General features: G+C 38.3%; 1 protein-coding gene across 1 annotated transcript in view; it reads left to right on the top strand.

Annotated features, from left to right (window-relative positions):
- Positions 1-15,916, top strand: part of GFRA1 (GDNF family receptor alpha 1) — a 145,756-nt gene extending 129,840 nt beyond the window's left edge. Inside the window, exons 8-9 of the mRNA XM_082764717.1 lie at positions 5,898-5,954; positions 8,062-15,916. Coding sequence (XP_082620843.1) covers positions 5,898-5,954; positions 8,062-8,223 — 219 coding nt within the window. The 3' untranslated portion in view covers positions 8,224-15,916. The remainder of the gene's footprint in view (positions 1-5,897; positions 5,955-8,061) is intronic.
- The last annotated feature ends 3,339 nt before the right edge of the window (positions 15,917-19,255 follow it).

A 19,255-nucleotide genomic window follows, 5' to 3' on the forward strand; every position in this document is an offset into this window, starting at 1 on the left:
AATGCTTGAGCTGGCAGAGCAGTGGGTGGCTGATGGCATCGAGCAGTGCTCAGGGCTGCTGGCATCCCGCTGCCTGGACCAGCTGTGGCAGAGCTGCCGGGGGAAACCCTGAGAAAGCAGACCCTCATAGGAGAACAGGGACAAGTTGTGTATTTGTAAGGACAGGTGCAAAACTGTAGGGACAGGAGATTAGTGTTGGAGATGGTGGGATCTGAACAGAGTGGCTGATAAACTATAGCAGCCTGTAAAGCTCTGTATGTGTGGTTGGTTCCCCCGTGCATGTTTGTGCACAAGGGGAAAATGGGTTTGTTTTATTTAATGTCTCCCAGCTGAAAAACTTGTGATTTTGTTCTTACAGTGCTGGGTATTATCTATGTAGCTTTGGAGACTATTGCCAGCAGTGTCTTGGTAATGCTTACTTTGAAAAGATTTTATTCACTGTACAAAGTGGGATGACAGAAATGTGGTGCTTTTATGCAGAATGACCACTGATAATTTTATACCCCAAGCGTGCATCTTTAGAGCTGGTTCACAAAAGAAAAAGAAAGAATAACAAGCAGAAAAAAAAGGATCTGACTTCTTTGTTGTAGGATTGTGCAAAGCTGATTGTTTCTAAAGCTTAAATATGTTTGCACCCTGGCTGTTTGGGATGGTATTTAGAATTATTCTATGCTGAATTGGATCCTTATTTTAGTGGCCTACATCTCTGACCTGCACTTTGTTTACTCTTGTAAGTCTTCCTTGTTGAAAGTAATTTACACTCCAGTGTGGCATAGGACAGCTGTGCTAATAAGAAAATACTATTGACAGTTGTGATAGATGCACCTGCCACTTAGTAAGCACAGAAGAGTTAAACTGATTGCATTTTTACAGTCTGTATGTTTCTCTGCTTATTGTTTGTGTCCTGCTGCTTGAAAAACAGCTTAGTTGCATAGTAAATCTCTCTAATCAACACAAGAAGAGAACAAAAAGAACATGCACACTCATTTGTTAGAGCTGCTTCAGAAGGGTGGACATTTGAAGGATGTATTCTGGGAAGTTTGTCCCTCTTCTTCAGAAAGCCTCGTTAATATGAGCATAACTAACCAGGCATCTCAGGAGAGGACAGAGGCACATTCATTAAAATTATGTGAAAAAACAGCCCATATAACAGATACCTATCATAATGATACTTCTGTTGTCTCTCACTGCAGTGTCTAAGCAATAAGTTCCATAAAGCACACAAGGCCCAAAGTGTGTAGCTGACAGCAAGGGACTGTTTTTTGAGCTCAGATGCTCACTCCATCCCTCTTTGCATTCAGGTCCAGTGCATTCAGTTCCCTTTACATGCTTCTCCTTCTCTCCCCTCCCTCCAAATTAAAGCTCACCTCCATTTGGAGAAGTCCCCAGTCAGACCTTTTGCTTGCTGTGAGTAACATAGATATGCATGCTATAGTGGATATATAAAAATACTGCTGGATGACAAGCCATAAATAATGTGCCTACTGACTCCTGATGAGATACTGCCACGATGTTTAATGCATTTATTATCCATATAGTGCTGTGATTTGTAGAAACTGCATTCATAATTGCAAGATATCATTTAGGGGCATAAATCCAGGACTATAGTGTCTTCAAAGGATGGAGATAGAGGGATTTGGGGGATGGAAAGAAGAGAGTTATTAGGTTTGGGAGATCTTATGATGGTTTTAGGAGCAGGGCAAGAGAAGACTACGTTAGAGTGTGGTGAGTCTGAGCAAGAACATACAAATGAACTCATTTAGGAGACATTGGGATTAGAGGGTTACATGTAGGCCCACAGATTCCATTTTAAGTAAACCCTTAATGGAGGCTGGAGAAGAAATCTCTCTATAAGTAGTATTCCTTTGAGAAAACAACTAGTTACCCTCCTGGTCCCAATTCCCCCTTCTTTCTAGGAAAGAGAAGTAGAATTTTGCTTCTAGGCGAGAGAGTGTTTTCTTTTCTGGACATGCAGGTAGTTTCTTTACCAACCTTTGACTGAGTCCAACACCTTACTTTGAGTATTAAAAGCTAAAATTTGTGAAGGCCAAAACAAGGCTTGTGTGACTAATGTACAGTGTTGATGAGCTCTGTAACGTGCAGAGCTCATCATGAGGTATGTGAATACGATTCTCTCTAAATATCATCTGTTGCTTGTGCTACAGCAGTGATAAGATTCTCTGTAAAAGCAGATGTTCATTTTTGCTGAATGTAAAAGCTTAAGTGAGTGCAAGATTGTTGGCAGTATGGGGGCAGATTTGTTGGAGTAGCCCACATTACTGAATTATAGTTCCCTGCAAAGCCAGGGTGAGTGTCAGCTCATCTTGCATAACTTCATTTTACAGTTAGAGGTATGTCACAGCTGAATATGTCATTAGCAAATGCTATTTTACCTTAGTGGAAGAGATTCATACCACTTTCCATATGTTTAACCAGTTACTTTAAGTTGTTTTTCTTTCACAGTTTTATGTATATGTATATATAATATATATATATACATATATTATTATTTTTACCAGCCCGACTCTGCTTGTCTTCTGTTTAATGATGAAATTCCTGTAGATTTTCTTGTCAGCAATAAGAGCTTTATAAAAAATAAAAATAAATATAAGATTGAACACAGACTTACTTGGCATTTGTGTGTGATATTTTACTCCTGTGGAATTAGGTGTTTCCAGCACATTTCAAGATACCCTCTTTGCCCGTATGTTAGGCACACAGGGGACCCGAGATGGGGGTTTGGCGGTGAATCTTTAGAATCTTGCATAATGAACAGCTCTCATTTCCCAAATTTGTTGATGGCATAGATACTCCCTGTGAGAATAGTTTGCAGCTGTACACGATGGGCACACATTTCTATTGTTTAATTTTTTAGGATAATGGAAGATGTTGTAGAGTAAATATCCAGTGGCTGAGAATATCCTTCATAATTCAAATGCATGTCGACCCATTTGGGTATATTTGCACCAAGGCAATCAGCATAACATCCAACTCCTGATTTTTTGCTTCAGATTGGGCATTCTCTCAACACAGAACAAATACAGCAGCTCTGCTACATGTAGAGCCCTTTGTAGAGAGGCAGGAAGAATTTTCCCCTTAGGTTGTAATTACAGGACATATGCTTTCTATAGCACTCTTCAACACATAGGGTTTTCTTGCCGTTACTTGTGATTTAGTGATGCACTGCTGTATTACAGGAGTGCAGCCTATGCCAGCATTTCCATTATAACCCGTTTTTACAGGTTTATAACTCAACAGTAAAAATGTACTCTTCCAATTTGAAACTTGGCATATAATGTCTCGTCTCATCCTCAAAGTGATATTTTTTCTTTACCTCTGTCTTTCCCCCCCAAAAAAGGCTACATTTTTGCTGTATTTTTAAATGGAAGATATTGTTCTTTCTGTTTTGATAGGAGAAAAGCCTGCCTGACTATTAAAATTACTTCTCAATTCTAAGGAAGAACTTTGTAATAGAAATTGCTAGTGTATAAGTGTTGTTGATGTTAGAATAACTATACTAAGTACATGCATGGATACAGAGAAGTACTACCTTCCAAACTAAAGCTATGGAATATTGATCAAAGTGATTGAAAAGCCTTTTTTTTTCTTTTCTTTTTTTTTTCTCATGTTGATTTTGTTTCTAGCTGTTGATTTTACCCTTAAAACTGTGTCCTCAATAGTAAATATGTTTCAGCTTCTGTACTTTATCTAGCAGAATGAAGCAAAGGAAGATTTTACTGCATATAAACAAAACAAAGGTGGTTTATCTCCTTTGTTGTTTGAGGAACACAGTACTGAAGGAACAAAAACTCTTAACTTCAGTGTTGGAACCAACTAGCAAGGGTACCCTTGTAGTTAGCACAGTGTCACAAATCCAGAACAGGCCTATGCAGCAAAGAACAATGTTTCCAACAGAGGTACCCTTCTGTGGACAACAGAATTTACCACTAAAGGACCAAGTAGGAAATAGGCAGCTTTTATTGTCCTTGTAGTTTGTACAGTTAAGATCTGAACATCTACTTATGCCTCCTTTGAGACTTCTTTGGAGTCATACGTTTCAATGCAGTGTGTGTTTAGGATATGAGAAAATCAGGACTGAAGTCCAGTTTCCTCTTCTTTGCCCATCTTCCTTGGGCCAGTCAGTTAAGAGCTGAAATCTACCCAGTTGCCAATAAAGAAAGTTTCCTAATTTATGTGGAAACCACCACCACTGCAAACACAGCAGGAAGGCTTCACTGTGTTGCTGCTTCTTGCAGTAAGTTTACTTCAAGGCATTTCTTTTTCCATTTAGATAGTTAAATTTATGCTTACCATAACCACTTTAATGGTAGTAATTAGAAGAAAGGGAATGTAAGAGAGAGATTTCATGGAGAGTTTTTATTAATTAATTGAGCTATTATTTTATCATATATTTTAAAACTGCCAACATATATACAATATGCGTTCTTTCTATAGCTAAGCTCTCGTTTAAATCCCAGCTGTTTTCAATTGTCTCTAATATATTTATTTATAAATAAAAAAGTATCATGAAAATGTTCTTCTTAATGAGAAGTTCAGTTCCTCCATTTGGATTCTAAATTCAGTAATTAGGTTGAAGAATAGTCTGTTTCCCATAGGCAGCATCAATGGCTCTCAGACACAAAATAAAATGGCCATACGTGGAACTGAACTTTTGTAAGGTATAGAATAGAATGCTTAACACTTCCTCGCATCATCTTTAATTCAAACCAGCTCTGCCAAAACCGGTAGGATGCTGAAATATAAAATGCATGCAACACAGTGAGATTCAGGTCTTCATTTTGTGCAGCAAATAAATTGGTAATCCCATGGAAACTTCCAGGTGGAAGTGTCAGACGTGCCCAGTGCAGTCAGTAGTTCTTGCTGTGTAAATCCAAGTCTTCTGTTACAAGATTTGATTGTACGTTTAACACTGGAAGCTCCTGTAAAAGAGTGCTGTTTATGTTTCTGAGAATACAAAGAAAGAACCGATATTGAGATTACTGGAGTACTTAAATCAACCACAGCACCATTAAGTAAAAACATCTTCGGCACCATGGGGATTGCTATTACTATTATAGAAAAGTAGAAAACTCCCAGCCCAGTCGTGTTTGCTTGAGCAATGGAAATATTAAGCACCTTGTGATGCTAAACAGAGTGCACACTATTGCTTTCATTTTGTGTGATGCTGCCACCTCAGATGTTTCTTGCTTCAGTCACTGTGGAGAGCACATAGTGGATGGATGCTCACTGTAAGACGTGGATGAAGATAAATTCTTTTTTTAGGCTTTGATCATCAGTAATTTTCATGCATTTAATAATATGTGAGCATAATATAAACAAACAGCTCAATTTAACTTTCAGGTATATACATTAAAAGACATTAAATGTTCTGTTTGTAGCGTGCTCTGCAGCAGCCATGCAATATTTTAAAACTATGTTCATGTTCTGGCAATAGTACACAGAGAAAGTACATACGTTCTCAAGGATGAAATACTGCTGGTTGTGTATTTTCCTAAAACAAAAATATAGTAGATTTTTTGTTATTATACAGTGCTTTTTATGGTGCTTTTTAACTGTCGTATTTAATTTCTTCTCATGAACATCCAGCATCGTTTTTAAGGGGCCACAGAACATAACATGTTCTTTGCAGCTGGTGGCACTCAGCATTGTAATTACTGAGTACCCTTAGCTGACTGTTTAAAGTTTTGTTGTAAATTCAAATCAGAGTGTGAATGTCATTGGAAAACATGAAGTTACATTTTTAAAATGTATTCACTAATCATGTGCAAATCACTGTCAAAATCATAGGAGTATGACAACCCCTGTGATTTTATCTAATTGTTTTGTGCTACTCTATGTGTAAATGTACAGGGAATAAATTTTGCATTTGTTCGTAGGCACAGAAGAAGCGGAAATCCAATGAATCTGTAGATACAGAGCTCTGTCTTAATGAGGTAAGTGTGCAGATCCTGTATGTTTCATGGCCACGGGTGTGTCCCCTAATATAACATTCTCAACGACTTCCAAGATTATAATGGGCTTACCCTACAGTATATTCTTGTTTGCATGATTATGTTTGGATACTGTAAAGTATTAAAGATTGATCATACTCAGAAATCCAGAACTGGGCTCAAAATGGCTTCTGCTGACTGTATTTTAATAGCTGTACATGTTTAGGCAAATCCCATGGTAATTAACATTGTACCTAGCATGTATAATTAGTTAATAATCTGTAGGAACACGAGATTATAAGGCTTTTAATAAATACAGAGAAACATGCTGGACATCATTCTATCACTAAAAAAAAACGAACAATTTTGGGCCTGAACTGATGTTCTCATCAGAAGACAGACTGGTAGCCCCAAGAGAAATAACCTTCCAGTGCTGTTTGACTACTCTGAGCCTGACCTCCAAGGCCCCTTTCAGACCTGAACATTACTTCGGTTTCCATGTCTGTCGGTCCATATCCTTTGGACTGAGTCTTTCAGGATGCTTAATAATTAGTGAAGTACATAAATTAATTTTTACAATGTGAAACACCAACTATACAGCAAGACCTATTGTAGTAGTATAAGCCACCAAGTGGATGTGACCATATATTTTAGGTTCTCCTCTGCTGATCCAAGTTTTACAGTGTTTCCAGACAATGGCAGTTCTGTAGCCCGGTTCTAAATCTTTAGGTTCTGTTAAGAATTTCCAGTAGATACTAGAATAAAGTTTAATGACATGTGAAGAACCAAGGCTATGTTAACAGCATGCAGGAAAGTTAATGGATGTGCTGGCATCGCATGCTGGCTAAAGACCTTTCACAAGAAGGCCCATGTAACTGTAGCTTGCCATCAGATTTGCTGGTCCACCTTAACCCACATCCTGTGACAGTTTCCAAAACACAGATGATAAGGGTTGAATATAAGATGAGAGAAAGCATATTGTGAAAAGTCCCTCAGTGCCTCCTAGTACATCCAACAGTTTGTAGCTCAAGGACTTCCAGACAGTGAGGATCCTATCAGATGATAGCAAAGGGAAGGCAAGTGGCATGAAGATCTGTCCAAGAGTTGCTCCTTGTCTTTGTAGTTATTAGTTTCTGTGGGAACTGATGCTCTATACTCATTCTTGGTACCTGCACTTCTGCATAGTTCCAGCTTGTACCTTTTCTGATTGTCTCTTCAGCATGGGGGAGGCTTGATCCCTCTGAGGAAGCTACATCCCTGAATGTTTTCAAACCCAGAGTAGGCAGGGTATGAGCAACTTTACTTGGAGTGATTGGATTTAATGACCTTAATGGCCTTCCAGTCTAAATTGTTTCGATTCTGTGATTATACATGCATTTTATTTTTACTTTTTTTAGCTGAGGATGATAAGCAATTAAAAATACTCATTACACTTCCTACTTAAATAGTTCACTCTAATCTGGCAATCTATACTTGCCTACGCCTACTGCTTTATTATTGGTAGCAAAGATACAAGGCATGTAAATAATGCCACAATGAGGGGAAGAGAAATTAAGAAAGAAAAAATTTAATAGGCTAGAAGCCTCAATCTTTTCTGATCCCATGGATTAGATTTTATCTATTGGCCTCCAGGAGTAACTTGTTATCAAAGTTGTTCTGTTGACTGTGCAGAACTTGCAGTTTCACTGGGGGTCCTGCATTTTTGTGTGTGTTTTTTTTTTTTTTAATTATTATTATTATTATTTATTTTATTTTATTTTTTTAGTAAACTGGTGTAAACACAGATGGCTAAAGCAAACGGCCATGTTTAACAAGGGCAAGTTTTACACATGGAACCACTTTTTTTTTTTACTACGTTATTCCTTTTTTTTTTTTTTTTTTTTGAGTCATGCTGTGCTGGTGCTATACATGAATGATATTTTTATCCTTTAACTTTAAAATGTTGTCATTTCACTTTTGTTTTTATGCTTTTTAGATATTTCAATCTGTGCTGTGATATATAGGTAACTGTGGAGGGTGGGACATGAACTGATGAATTTCATGACATAGATTTGAATATTTTGCAATGGAAATGTGTAATGGTGACCAAGGAAAGTGTTGTGTTTTGCAGAATGCTATTGGGAAAGACAACACAGCAGGAGTCTCCACCAGTCACATATCTTCAGAGAATTCATTTGCTCTTCCTACAAGCTTCTACGCAAGCACATCTCTCATTCTGATGACAATTGCACTCTCACTCTGTTTGTTCCTAAGCTCATCAGTCGTCTTGTAGCTGCATTACAAAAGGACGTGTAAAAAAAAAAAAAAAATCTGTTTCCTGTCCTCTGTTGTTTATCTGGAATTCCAGGTCTGGGGGCTAAGCTGAGGCACTCCTGCTAGAACAGTTTCAGTCAGCTGGAAATTTTTTTTTCTCTCTAAAAAAGCTTCTTGTGATATTTAGAGGCTTTGTGAAATACTTGGTGCAGTGCTACATTCCAAACCCAAAAGGCTTTTGGGCATGCAGTGTTTTAAAGAGACAGTGTGTAAATTTGCCTGTAAAGCAAGCTGGTTGGATTATTTTAATAATTACGTTAATTCTAGCCTTTACCCAAGAAGGAGGATGGCAGTTTTTCTTAAGATCCTATTTATCTCATTGAATAGTTTTGGTTTTCAAATTGATTGAACTTCAGACTATCCAGGATGCCAGGCTTTTGTCTAACGGTGAATGTTCTCCCAGAGAGTGGACTTTATGAAACTTCCTCATTTGATAAATTGCTACTGATGTTAAACTCTTTCAGTGTATTAGCATTTTCCTCTTTAAATGTTTATGTACTGTAAGTGATTCTGCATTCCCTGCTGAGAAGCCATTATAATTCACATACAGGTATAATGTATGTCTTTCAGTTAAATTCTCATAAAAATAGAGTGTGGCATAGAACTTTCTAACAGTACATTTATCTTTTAATTATAATCATCTAGCCTTAACAAGGGTGAAGATTCTATAAATTAACAAGAAGCAGCCATTGTGAAAGCTTCATAAACATATATTTCTTTAAATTCATGGATGAGCAGTAGAAACAAGTTTTGCTACAGGAGTTCAGCTATACAGCTGCTGGTCTTCTCTGCTTCTGTTGTGATACTATAGTCCAGTTATTATATTTTTCTTAATAAAAAAAGATACACAATTTATTTGCTCTACTAAAACAGCACTATCTGTTTATACATAGCTGATAGTGTCAGCTCAGAAAGTTACAGGAACTTCATGCCTTACTTCTCTTATCACAACATTGTAGAGGGAAAAGATGCAGTGGTACGATAACTGAGTTTCATCTCTGAGATGGCTAAAACCAACACGGAAGGATGGTTGATCCAATTACAAGGCAGCATCATGCACGCTCACCCATGTGACAGGCTTTTCTCATCATAGTAGTTCTTACTGCAGCCCATGGGATTGCTGGCATGATGAACTGTTTGCAAGACCTATTCCTTAAACATTGTAATGGTTTGGATGCCAATATTGCCGGTATGCAAGATTTGAACACTTTGGTTTTCATTCAGTGACGTTGACAACCACTGCTGGCTGATGGTTTTCTGTGGTATTTAGGGATTCTTTAAAGCTTTAAGTGTCATCAAATAGGCAACATTTCTCCTTACGGCTGTCCTTATACCTTACTGTGATGGCTTGGTGACTGTTACAGGCAGTTATGTCTAAATGATCAACAGTAATCAGATTTTGTTTTTCCTGGAAGTAGGAGATAACGTGACCAAGCAAAGAGTTCATCATGTTGAATTTTCATATTTACATTGAGACTCACACAATTATGCACAGGCCTGCTTTGAAATGTCTGGATCAGTTATTTGCAATACAACTATAAGGTACAAATTACTGTTTTATAAACTGCAATGAAGTTTGAGAGTATGCAAAGTACACATCTTACTATGAGATTATTAAACCTATTGACAAGTTCATCTTTTGAGCTTTTTCTTAGCTAATAATAAACACTTTCAGAAATTCTAAAATTCACTTATGTACTCTTGATTATGGTCACATAATATAGGTTTCAAAGCACTGTGTATGTGATAGAATTCTAGGGTGCCATGTGCCACTGAACATAACAAATTAGACAATATTACTTTTTAATTCTGTGCTGATAAGAAACTGCAAATTACTTTCAAAGGCATCAGAGATGCTTTTGAAGAATATATAGCATATCATTACCAGCAAAGCCCATGTGGTTCCTGTTGCTCTTCTTGTGGAAGCTAATCAAATTATTGAAAACTAGTGACAACAGAAAAAAGATTATGAGATTCATGATTTTAAAAAAATAAATCAAATTATTTTATGTCAAAAGGAACTGATAGTATAACCTATTGAAATGGTAATGAGCATAGTGTTATAATTCAAAAATCTGACATTATCCAATTAAAATATTTTCAAAACAAATTCATAAACATTACAATTATTAAATCCATCTTTGATCCACAAAGCTTTCTTTAAAATATCATTTGTATTCAGCACATTAAACATTTTAAGCAGTATCAGGAATTTTAATAACCTCCCAGTATAGCGCATACCTTTTTGAAGATTTTATACATTTGGTTTGATTACGGTATCTCTATTACATTTAATACAAATTATTAGAGCTTTGACACTGTGTGATCCAGAATAAAAGCTGTTGATCACTTGTACTGTAAACAACAACCTAATTAGCTTCTGATTACAAAAGAAATTGCTAGTTATCTGATTCAATGAGGGTTACCTTTGGAAATGCAATTATGGATATAGTAGAGGAAGAAATGCCATTTTATACAGCTAGCCATGTTACCACAAACAACACAGAGCACTCAGGCTTTCTTTCCTGTATAAATTAAAAGCATACTGAATTCTTAATTAAAAAAATAAATTGCTTATTAAACAGGCAAGAGGGAAAAAACCCTAAGAGTCTGACACTTAATGAGGTTTTACAGGCATCACCATGCAAATATTGGAAGATTTTTAGAAATTGGATGTGGTGTGGATGATGTCAATTTGGCATGGTGACCTTGTCAGTGCAGTCATTTGCTACAGAACTGAAGTATGCAAATTGTTTCACTTTTTCCCTTTCTGACTGCTAAAATGCCATGTGTTGAGTGCTCAGCCAACGAACTGGCCATTATGTAGTATTTTAACACATTGATTTTATCAATATACCAATAATATAGGAACTGTCCAAATACAGGATGTACATACAGATGACCTACAGTTTAAATTGTGAATTTAACCAATTCAGTTATAGTTAAATTAAATCATGGACTACCATAAACATTTACAAATCATCTTTTTCATTGAACATAATAGAACAGACATTGTCATTAGTATTATTTCCTAGTAGTGTGTATACACTGCCATGTTAAATAATCTGATTATCGTGTCTTATGTTCCTCCTTAAAAGTAGTACACAGAAAGACAAAAATAATTCTGAACTGAAATATATGGCTAATGTTCTAAGGTATTTAACATAGGTATTAATTCCACAAACTAGTTCAATGAAAGAGGCAACGAAGATGAGCCTTTCAGTGGAAATAATCATAATTAAGGGTGGGGGGACCAGTGCAGACAGTGACATCCACCACTGTGCAGTGGTCCTGCACCCGTGTCTGTGTGGTGGTATGGTGAGGAACAAGGAGCACAGACCTTGTTTCACCAACTTGTCAGTCATTATCCTCGCTGTCTTCAGGGGAATGGGGAGAGAGGTGCTGAGCAGTCTGCAGGAACCATCTATCCATTGCCACTGGGGCACTGCCACTTCCCATTGAACTCTTTCATTCCTACTGCGTCATTAGGAAGAATTGGGAGGAACAAGAATTCTTAATTATTTTAAAGCATTTGTAGCTCTGTCTGGAGACCTATTTCCAGCCCATTTTCTTTTAATGAAGTTATATCCCAGTAAGACCCAAACTTTTAAAAATGAGGCTGTTTTAATTTGAGGAATGCTACAGTTTGTTGGTAGTTTGAAAACATGAAAATGTAAACTACTTGCTAAGCCTATGTAATTAGGCTGGAAACAAAGAAAACAGAGAAGGAATCACCTTGAAATCTCAATATGATCCTAATTTTTTTTTTTTTTGCTTAATCACGATGATATTTCTATGGAAGGGAGATGGTGAGAAACCAGTGAAGAAGACCAAAACTCAGAAGAGCTCACTGAAGGGACATAAAATTGGGTATGTCAAGTGACATGAGTGTCTCATACTTAGCACTGGGATTTGTTGAAATAGAAGAGCTGGATTCTGTTAGGACAAGAAACTCCATCAGATCAAGCTGTAAAAGATGGAAGAATGAGCAGATATTTGTACAGCAATTATAACTTTCTTTCATAAAATGCAATTGTTTGTCTTCAACAACGATGTGGATTTACCTCATTGAAAAACACACATTCACTGACAGAACTTCTGCATTAAATCTGTTCTGGATAAATTCATCTGAGCTAAAGAGGCCCCCCAAGGCTGTTTTATACCAGTAAGGCTATTCAGGTTCTACCTGATGTCCATGACATCAAATAGAAGTATAGTTGATTCTGATGAACTTGGCAGAGAAATTAATCCAGTGACTTGTTAAATATTTCTCATCTTTAAATATTTGCTTTTTCTTACCAGCTCCATTCTTCATATGACATTTCAATTAATGGCTCTTTCAGCTTCTCCTTTCAGTTTGGAAGGTCATTTTTTCCATATTCTACAGTCATCGACTTTCTCATAAAAGATTTTTTTTTTCCTCGATGGTTTTGTTTGTTTGTTTGTTTTATAATTACAGCCTCCTGTTCTGGGAAAAAAAACCAAACAAACTGTGGTCAGGAATATGTCTCTGCTGAACTATGTTTTTGGGGGGAGGGTATTGCAAGTTCCTATTTTATCTGTTTAGCGCTAGTTTGACTGGTACAAGCTAAAACATGAAGTTTCTGTTCCCCAGATGGAATTTAAAATTTAGTTTGATACTGAATAAGGCTTAAAAAGTTTTAAACTTTCACAATCTCTCAGAAGTATTTAAATATTTTTAATGTATTTTCTGCTTGGAATTTCAGTCAAATAGATAGTGTCACAAAATAGTATTTTTTTTTCAAAAATAAGAAGTTTCCTTGTGAAATTTAAACGTGTCCATTTGAAGATAAAAAATCAGGGAGGGTGATGAATTCCCATTTTTTAATTCAATATTGTCTCCACTTTCATATAGCTTTGTTCCATGTTTTCTTCATCTGGGTATGTTTGCCTTCAGGGGATGGTTATACTTAATAGGTATATTAGATGCGGTCAGGTCAATAATCAGAAGCTAAATCCTGTAGCTCCTACTCAAAAGCTGTCTCTTTTAGCATTCATAAAAGACGGAGCAAGAAATTCAAGATGTAGCCTGCAGATTATCTGAAGTTTAAAAGAGCACAGAATCAAACAATTTCTCCATAGCATTTCTTATCAATATGCACTGTGGTATTATAATTTGGTGCCATCTAGACTAATCACTGAAGTTCTCTGAACACATTTGACCAGAGCAGCTGCAGTTTCTGCTGTTTTACCTTTGCTCTGTCATGCAAAGAGGCAATTGCTGCCTAGATTACAGCAGCCAAACCTGATCTCACTTCAGCAAGGGTTGGTTCCTCTAACCCAATTTTCCCCTGCTCTTAGCAATTCCAACACACACTAATTCTTTTGCACTACTTTTTAATCTCTCAGAAGGATAATTTTCTAGAAGTTGTATATGTAAAGCAATTTTCGTCAAATTTCTCCTGTTAAAATACTACAATTGGCTTTGTTCCTTGTGGACTTCTATCCTACAAAGCATCAACTAGCCCTTGTTCAGCACCTTCAGTGCTTATGAAACTGAACAGCAGTTTGGGGGAATTGCCTTCCAGTAAATGAGGCCATGCTTGTTTTCAGGCTTCCTCAAGCCACTCATTCCAAGAATTGATGGTATGAGTAAACAAACATACGTCGTGTTACATGGTGTCGTGGCAGTGTGCTGCTCCCCATGTCGGCTGGCTCATGTCAAGCAGTTCACTAGTGTTGGCACCAAGATGCAGAGTTCCTCATGGCTCCTTCTGCTGGACACTCCTTTGACAGTAGGAGAGGACATGCAGTTCTAAGTGCAAAAATATTATACCTTATATTGATGTATTGATGTGTGAAATACATCCCCAGCCCCGCTTCCTCTTCTAAATCCATTCATTAGCTCCAGCTCTTTAGCTGGTCCACACAGAGTAAGAAGTTGATTTTGACCACTGCATTTGTCTTTAGGTAGGAAGTTTAAAAGGTACAAAAGCTGAACCTCATAGATTTACTGGACCTCAGGGAGACATAAACTCCTTCCAGCACAGAAGCCAGCAAATCTGCTGAAACTATGGCATAATTTTCAAAATAAAATTAAACATCATGGTCCTCTCCCAATAATGCTTATGGAAAAGGATATATATGAAATAAGGTAACATTTGTCAAAAACAGGAGAAAGCCTGAAGATGCAGAAATTACTGGAGCCACTGTTCATTTTAGGAGATACTGCAGGGAACACACTGCTGAGAAATAGAAATATATGTCCTGGTGGGTAGAAGGCAGGTAGACAAATCATAGTTTGTGTTTTTGTTGACATTGTGATTTGGCCCATGGAAACTATTCCCCTTTTAAGAGCTGAGGTGATTCTCACAGGAGTATGCTATCGAAAACACAGCTGATGGGAGCACAGCATCGCCTTCCCACACCTCAAGCAGGGTCACTGTTAATGACTGCATGCTTTGGGTTGGGACAGGCACGTTAACCCTTGGGTGAAGTTGATTTGAGAAGGCTGTTTGTAAAGATTGATAGAGGTGGAACAGAGCCCCACAGTGGATTGCGTCTGGCAGTTGGGAGTGCACAACCCAGGCTGAGCTGAGTTTATCAAGAAAATAGGAGTAACAATTGAAGGAAAATATGGTCTTGAATTTTACATTGCGTCCTCCCTGGGAAGGTCACAGCAGAAGTGAGGGATAAAACCAACCTCTTAACACTTACCGATACCTTTCACTGTTTCTGGGTAAGAAAATATAAATAAGTCGTGAAGTTAGGCAGTGGAAGAAATCACTTCAAAGCACTGCAACACAGGAGATTTAACTGGTGGCAATTATTAATCTCCATCTTCTCCCCTCCCCCAGAGTTATTGCTACTGAGTTTGATTAACGGGGTTTGTATGATGTTTTGTGTGGCATTACTTAGTGCTGAAATGATTAGCTGTGATTAATGCTGTTCATGCCGGGAAGGTGTATGTTTCTTTCACTTGAGGATATGTCTAAGTTTGTATTTCTTTTGTGTAAAGTGCATGTAGACAAGAGCTGCAGCGAAGAGGAAATAGCACAGGAAGGTTCGGGTATAAGTAATTTTGGGTAATAAAGGGATTAATTGTGGGTAGGCAGAAAGGATGCAGGTAGGGGAAACTGGTAGCGTTTGGACCCAGGAAGACTGGCATTCACTGTGAACTGAGGATATCCAATGTTAGCATTTTTTGTTTGTTTCTTTTTTTCCTTTTTTTTTTTTCTTTTTCTTTATTTTTTTTCCCAAATTATCTGCCTAGAACATGCTTCCATTTTCTGGAGGAAATTATTACACAAATAGTTACCTTCTTGTGTAAATTCTATGTTGTCTTATGGATTTCTGTACATCTCACTGCAGGTTATTATGTGTCAGGTCTTCAGTCATAATGGCTGGTAATTTGTTGTAAAAAAAATAAAAATAATAACACTGTTCACTTGTTCCTGTTGACTTAGACGTTGCTCTAAGGACATTGCTTTTTGGACCGTTCATACTTCAGAAGTCAAGTCATGATGTTTGGCATTTTCTGTTAGCATAATTCTCCTGCATTACTATTGTACATATCCAGAAAACAATCCCTCTCAATAAACATTATTCTCTTTTTTATTAAAAAAGCATGTTTTTGTGAGAAAAATTTCCTGGTTGTTTGTTCTGTTTTGAATTAAACAAAAGAAAGGAAGCTTGACTGGCAAAAAAAAAAAAAAAAAAAAAAAAAGGAAAGAAAACAAGCTTATTAAAGGTTGAGCTCATTGTTCCCTGTTGTTTTACAGTCCACTATGATCTAAGAAAATAAGAAATAAAGCTTTTCCCTTTAAGTATCTGTGCATTTGCTTGCTCCCTAGTCTTTTTGTGCTAGTGAATGTGGCCTGCAAAATGACAATGAGCAGGGAATATCAGATGGAAATGATGGGGCACGAGAGTGGCCAGCTGGCCCTATTCATACTTGCTCGCTCTCTGGCACGCAAGCACGCCTCCACGCCCGCCCAGCCCTTCCACCCTGTCAGGCCAGAAGCTAAGGGCTGGCTCCTGTTGTCACACATGGGAGCAAAAGGGCTGCAAGGGCTTCAAAGACAAAAGAGTCTGGGAGGGGGATATTTTAGGGAATGTAGAGTGTGCTGGGAGGGGAGGCAAGGCTCAAAGGCTGAAAATGCTTTCCTAGCTCGCACAGCAGATTGCTGTCCATGTTCACCATCATGTTTGGGCAGCTGTGGATGGGGTGAAGCTGCATGGGGTGAAGCAAGCGGGGGAGATGTTAGCTGTCCTGGCACTGCTTGCAGCTCGGATGGTTGTGGCATTAGGCTCCCCCTACTTTCCCTCTTACTCTGTGCTGTCATTCTGTGAAGGAAGAGAACAAGGAGGGAGGGACAGAAGTGAGGTCTCCCTCTGGGAGGTACAGCTCCGAGATGTGCTCGCTGAGCAGCAGCCTCCCCGGGGACTGCTGACCCCAGCTGGATTCAATACCACCAAGCAGCATCTGGTACATGACCAGATGGGTTCCTTTGTGTGAGTGGTCTGTGGGTTTTATTTCTAGGTTTTGGTTGGCTGATTTATTTTTGTTTTAATTATTACTATTCACACACAGCCTCCCTCTGGTAATTTCCCTGTGGGTTTAGGTAAGTTAGTGCCACGGGCCTGCCTAGACGGTGCACAAATAGAAGGCAGTGTGCCACACTGCCCTTCTTCCATGTGTGTATATTACGCTGTCATTAAATAACGATGGCTCCTAGCATCAGGTGTGACAGAGAGGACCAGTGTCCTCATGGTAAAATTGGCATTCCCTCCCCACTGGCCTGGATGATAGGTGTTAAACAAGCAGTGCCCATCACATGCAGAAGTTTGGCTGATTTTTGGTAGGGATGTTTGTAACGTCACGCTGTTGTCTAGTGATGGCCAGGTAAGTAGCATTATCTGCTTTTACTGGCATTTATAGAATCAGTTCAGTTAAACAGGCTGAGTTACACAGAGCGTTTTGAATGACCCCCTTGGTAAGCAGCTGAATAAAGCAGGTTGACATCATCAAAGTGAGTGTGTGATAGACACAAAGAGAGAGGAAACTGGCCAGCTTGCCATTAGCTTTCCTAGAGGTGCAGTTCCAGTGTACCATTAAACATGTGGATGGTCTCAGCTGGCTAGGACATGTATTTTAAAAGGTGGTCCTAACCATTTATCCTTGAGCCATCACTTTCCAAGCGTGCTCCTGCCGCTCTCCAAACCACTCTACCTAAGCAATCGGCCAGCCCTTACACTTGTGCAGATTCTGTGTGTTGGCAGCAAAACCCGTCTGGGTTATTGTCTGTCTCATGCTGGATTCTGTTTTACATTCAGAGACAGGAGTATCATTTCCCGAAACAATTTTTGGTAACAATAAAACCCAATTATTTTGGTGATATGCATGTCTTTTTTGGACTTGAATACAGATTACACCCCCTGATTCTGCATCACCAAATTTTTAAACTGTATTAATTATATAAAGCTGCACAGCAACAGCCAGGAACAAGCCAAAATAGGAACCGGGAAACATTGCTTCAGTGTAATTCTGCAGAAGGTTTTATTTTTCTTCTTGTTGTTTTCTTACTTGGTTTTTCAAAGGTGATGCTAGTGAATATGTTGCTCTGAGGTAGGAAGCATAATTCACAGAGTAGTTAACAAAAAACACATAACACACACACAAAACCACAGAAAACAATTTTTTGTGTCATTACAAAATAAAGACTGGTAGTCAATTGTTTTGGAAGGACCTGGCATTCAGGCTTCTGAATTACTATTGTATATATGTTCAGAAACGTAGGACAATATCCCACAAACACTGTCAGTGAGGTTAGCTAAACAGATGGTATTTACCTCTGGGTTTGCAAGAGTGCCACATACCTCCTGATTTCAAAGGAGACATTAATGAAAACATCTTAAAGAGCGGCAGTTGGCTAAGTGTGTCACAAAGAACCCCCACACACACACAGATACACAAGCATAAAAATAAAGCTACATTCACCAAATAACTGCTAGCTTCCTTCTGAACTGGAAAGGCTTTAAATGCAGTATTAACCTGGCTGACCAGTGATATTTGCCTGTTTGTCAGAGGTCAGATTCCAGTGGCTAAAAATACAGTTTAGCTTGTATTTGTCTGCAAAACAATATTTGTCAATACCATAGTGCTGAGCTTTCAGCAGATCAATGGCTGTACATAGCTCACTACCCGAGGGCTTTGTTATTAATACAAGTGTAGGTAGGCTAAGTATTGAGTGACATTATTAGAAAGGCATTGTCCTTCCCTAGGTGACTTTGATTTATGTTAAATGAACTTAAAGCCCTCTAACGCTCAGCCAGGAATCTGCTTGAATTTGTGAGAAACTTTATTTCCTGCTCTTCCCATCATGGGAATCATACCTGCAATAATCTAAGGAATATTATTAAAATATAGTTTTGGAGTGCTATCAACTTGGGTTAGCATTTAGAAAATGTTTGTCTTCTTGACACAGGGCTAAAGTATCTCCCTTCAACCTCAGCAGTGGGATGGGATTAGACCAATTTGTGAGAGGCTACAGAACCTTTTTCCTCCTTAAATTTAGTACATGGCACTGTAGAATAATTGCCTTAGCATGGTGACTCTGGTTTAAAGAAGCATCTGATATCACAAAAAGAATGAAGCACATGTAAATAAATGTTTGTTCCTGAAGCAGGAGGCTTCACTTACAGCTTGGTACACGTGTTGCCTCAGACATCGTGACTTTGATGTCTGCACAGATGTCATACTGCCACGTGGATCTGACCAACCTTGTTGCTTACAAGGCTCCTCAAATGCCACCACTTGCTACAGCCCCCGTGGGCACCAGAAGCAGCCAGATGTTAGGCTGAGGAAGATGCTTTCCAGGCACGCAGCTGACCACAGAAGCAGTTGTCCTGTCAGGTTTGGTGATGCCCAAATATCTGACATCTGATTAGGGAGCTGGCTGTACTGTCTTGGACTCTTGAATAATATTTTAGCCTGATCTCATAAAAGGAAACCTGTATACCAAAAAAGA

This window comes from Aythya marila, assembly GCF_965140915.1.
Source record: "Aythya marila genome assembly, chromosome: 7".
In the NCBI taxonomy this organism is placed as follows: domain Eukaryota; kingdom Metazoa; phylum Chordata; class Aves; order Anseriformes; family Anatidae; genus Aythya; species Aythya marila.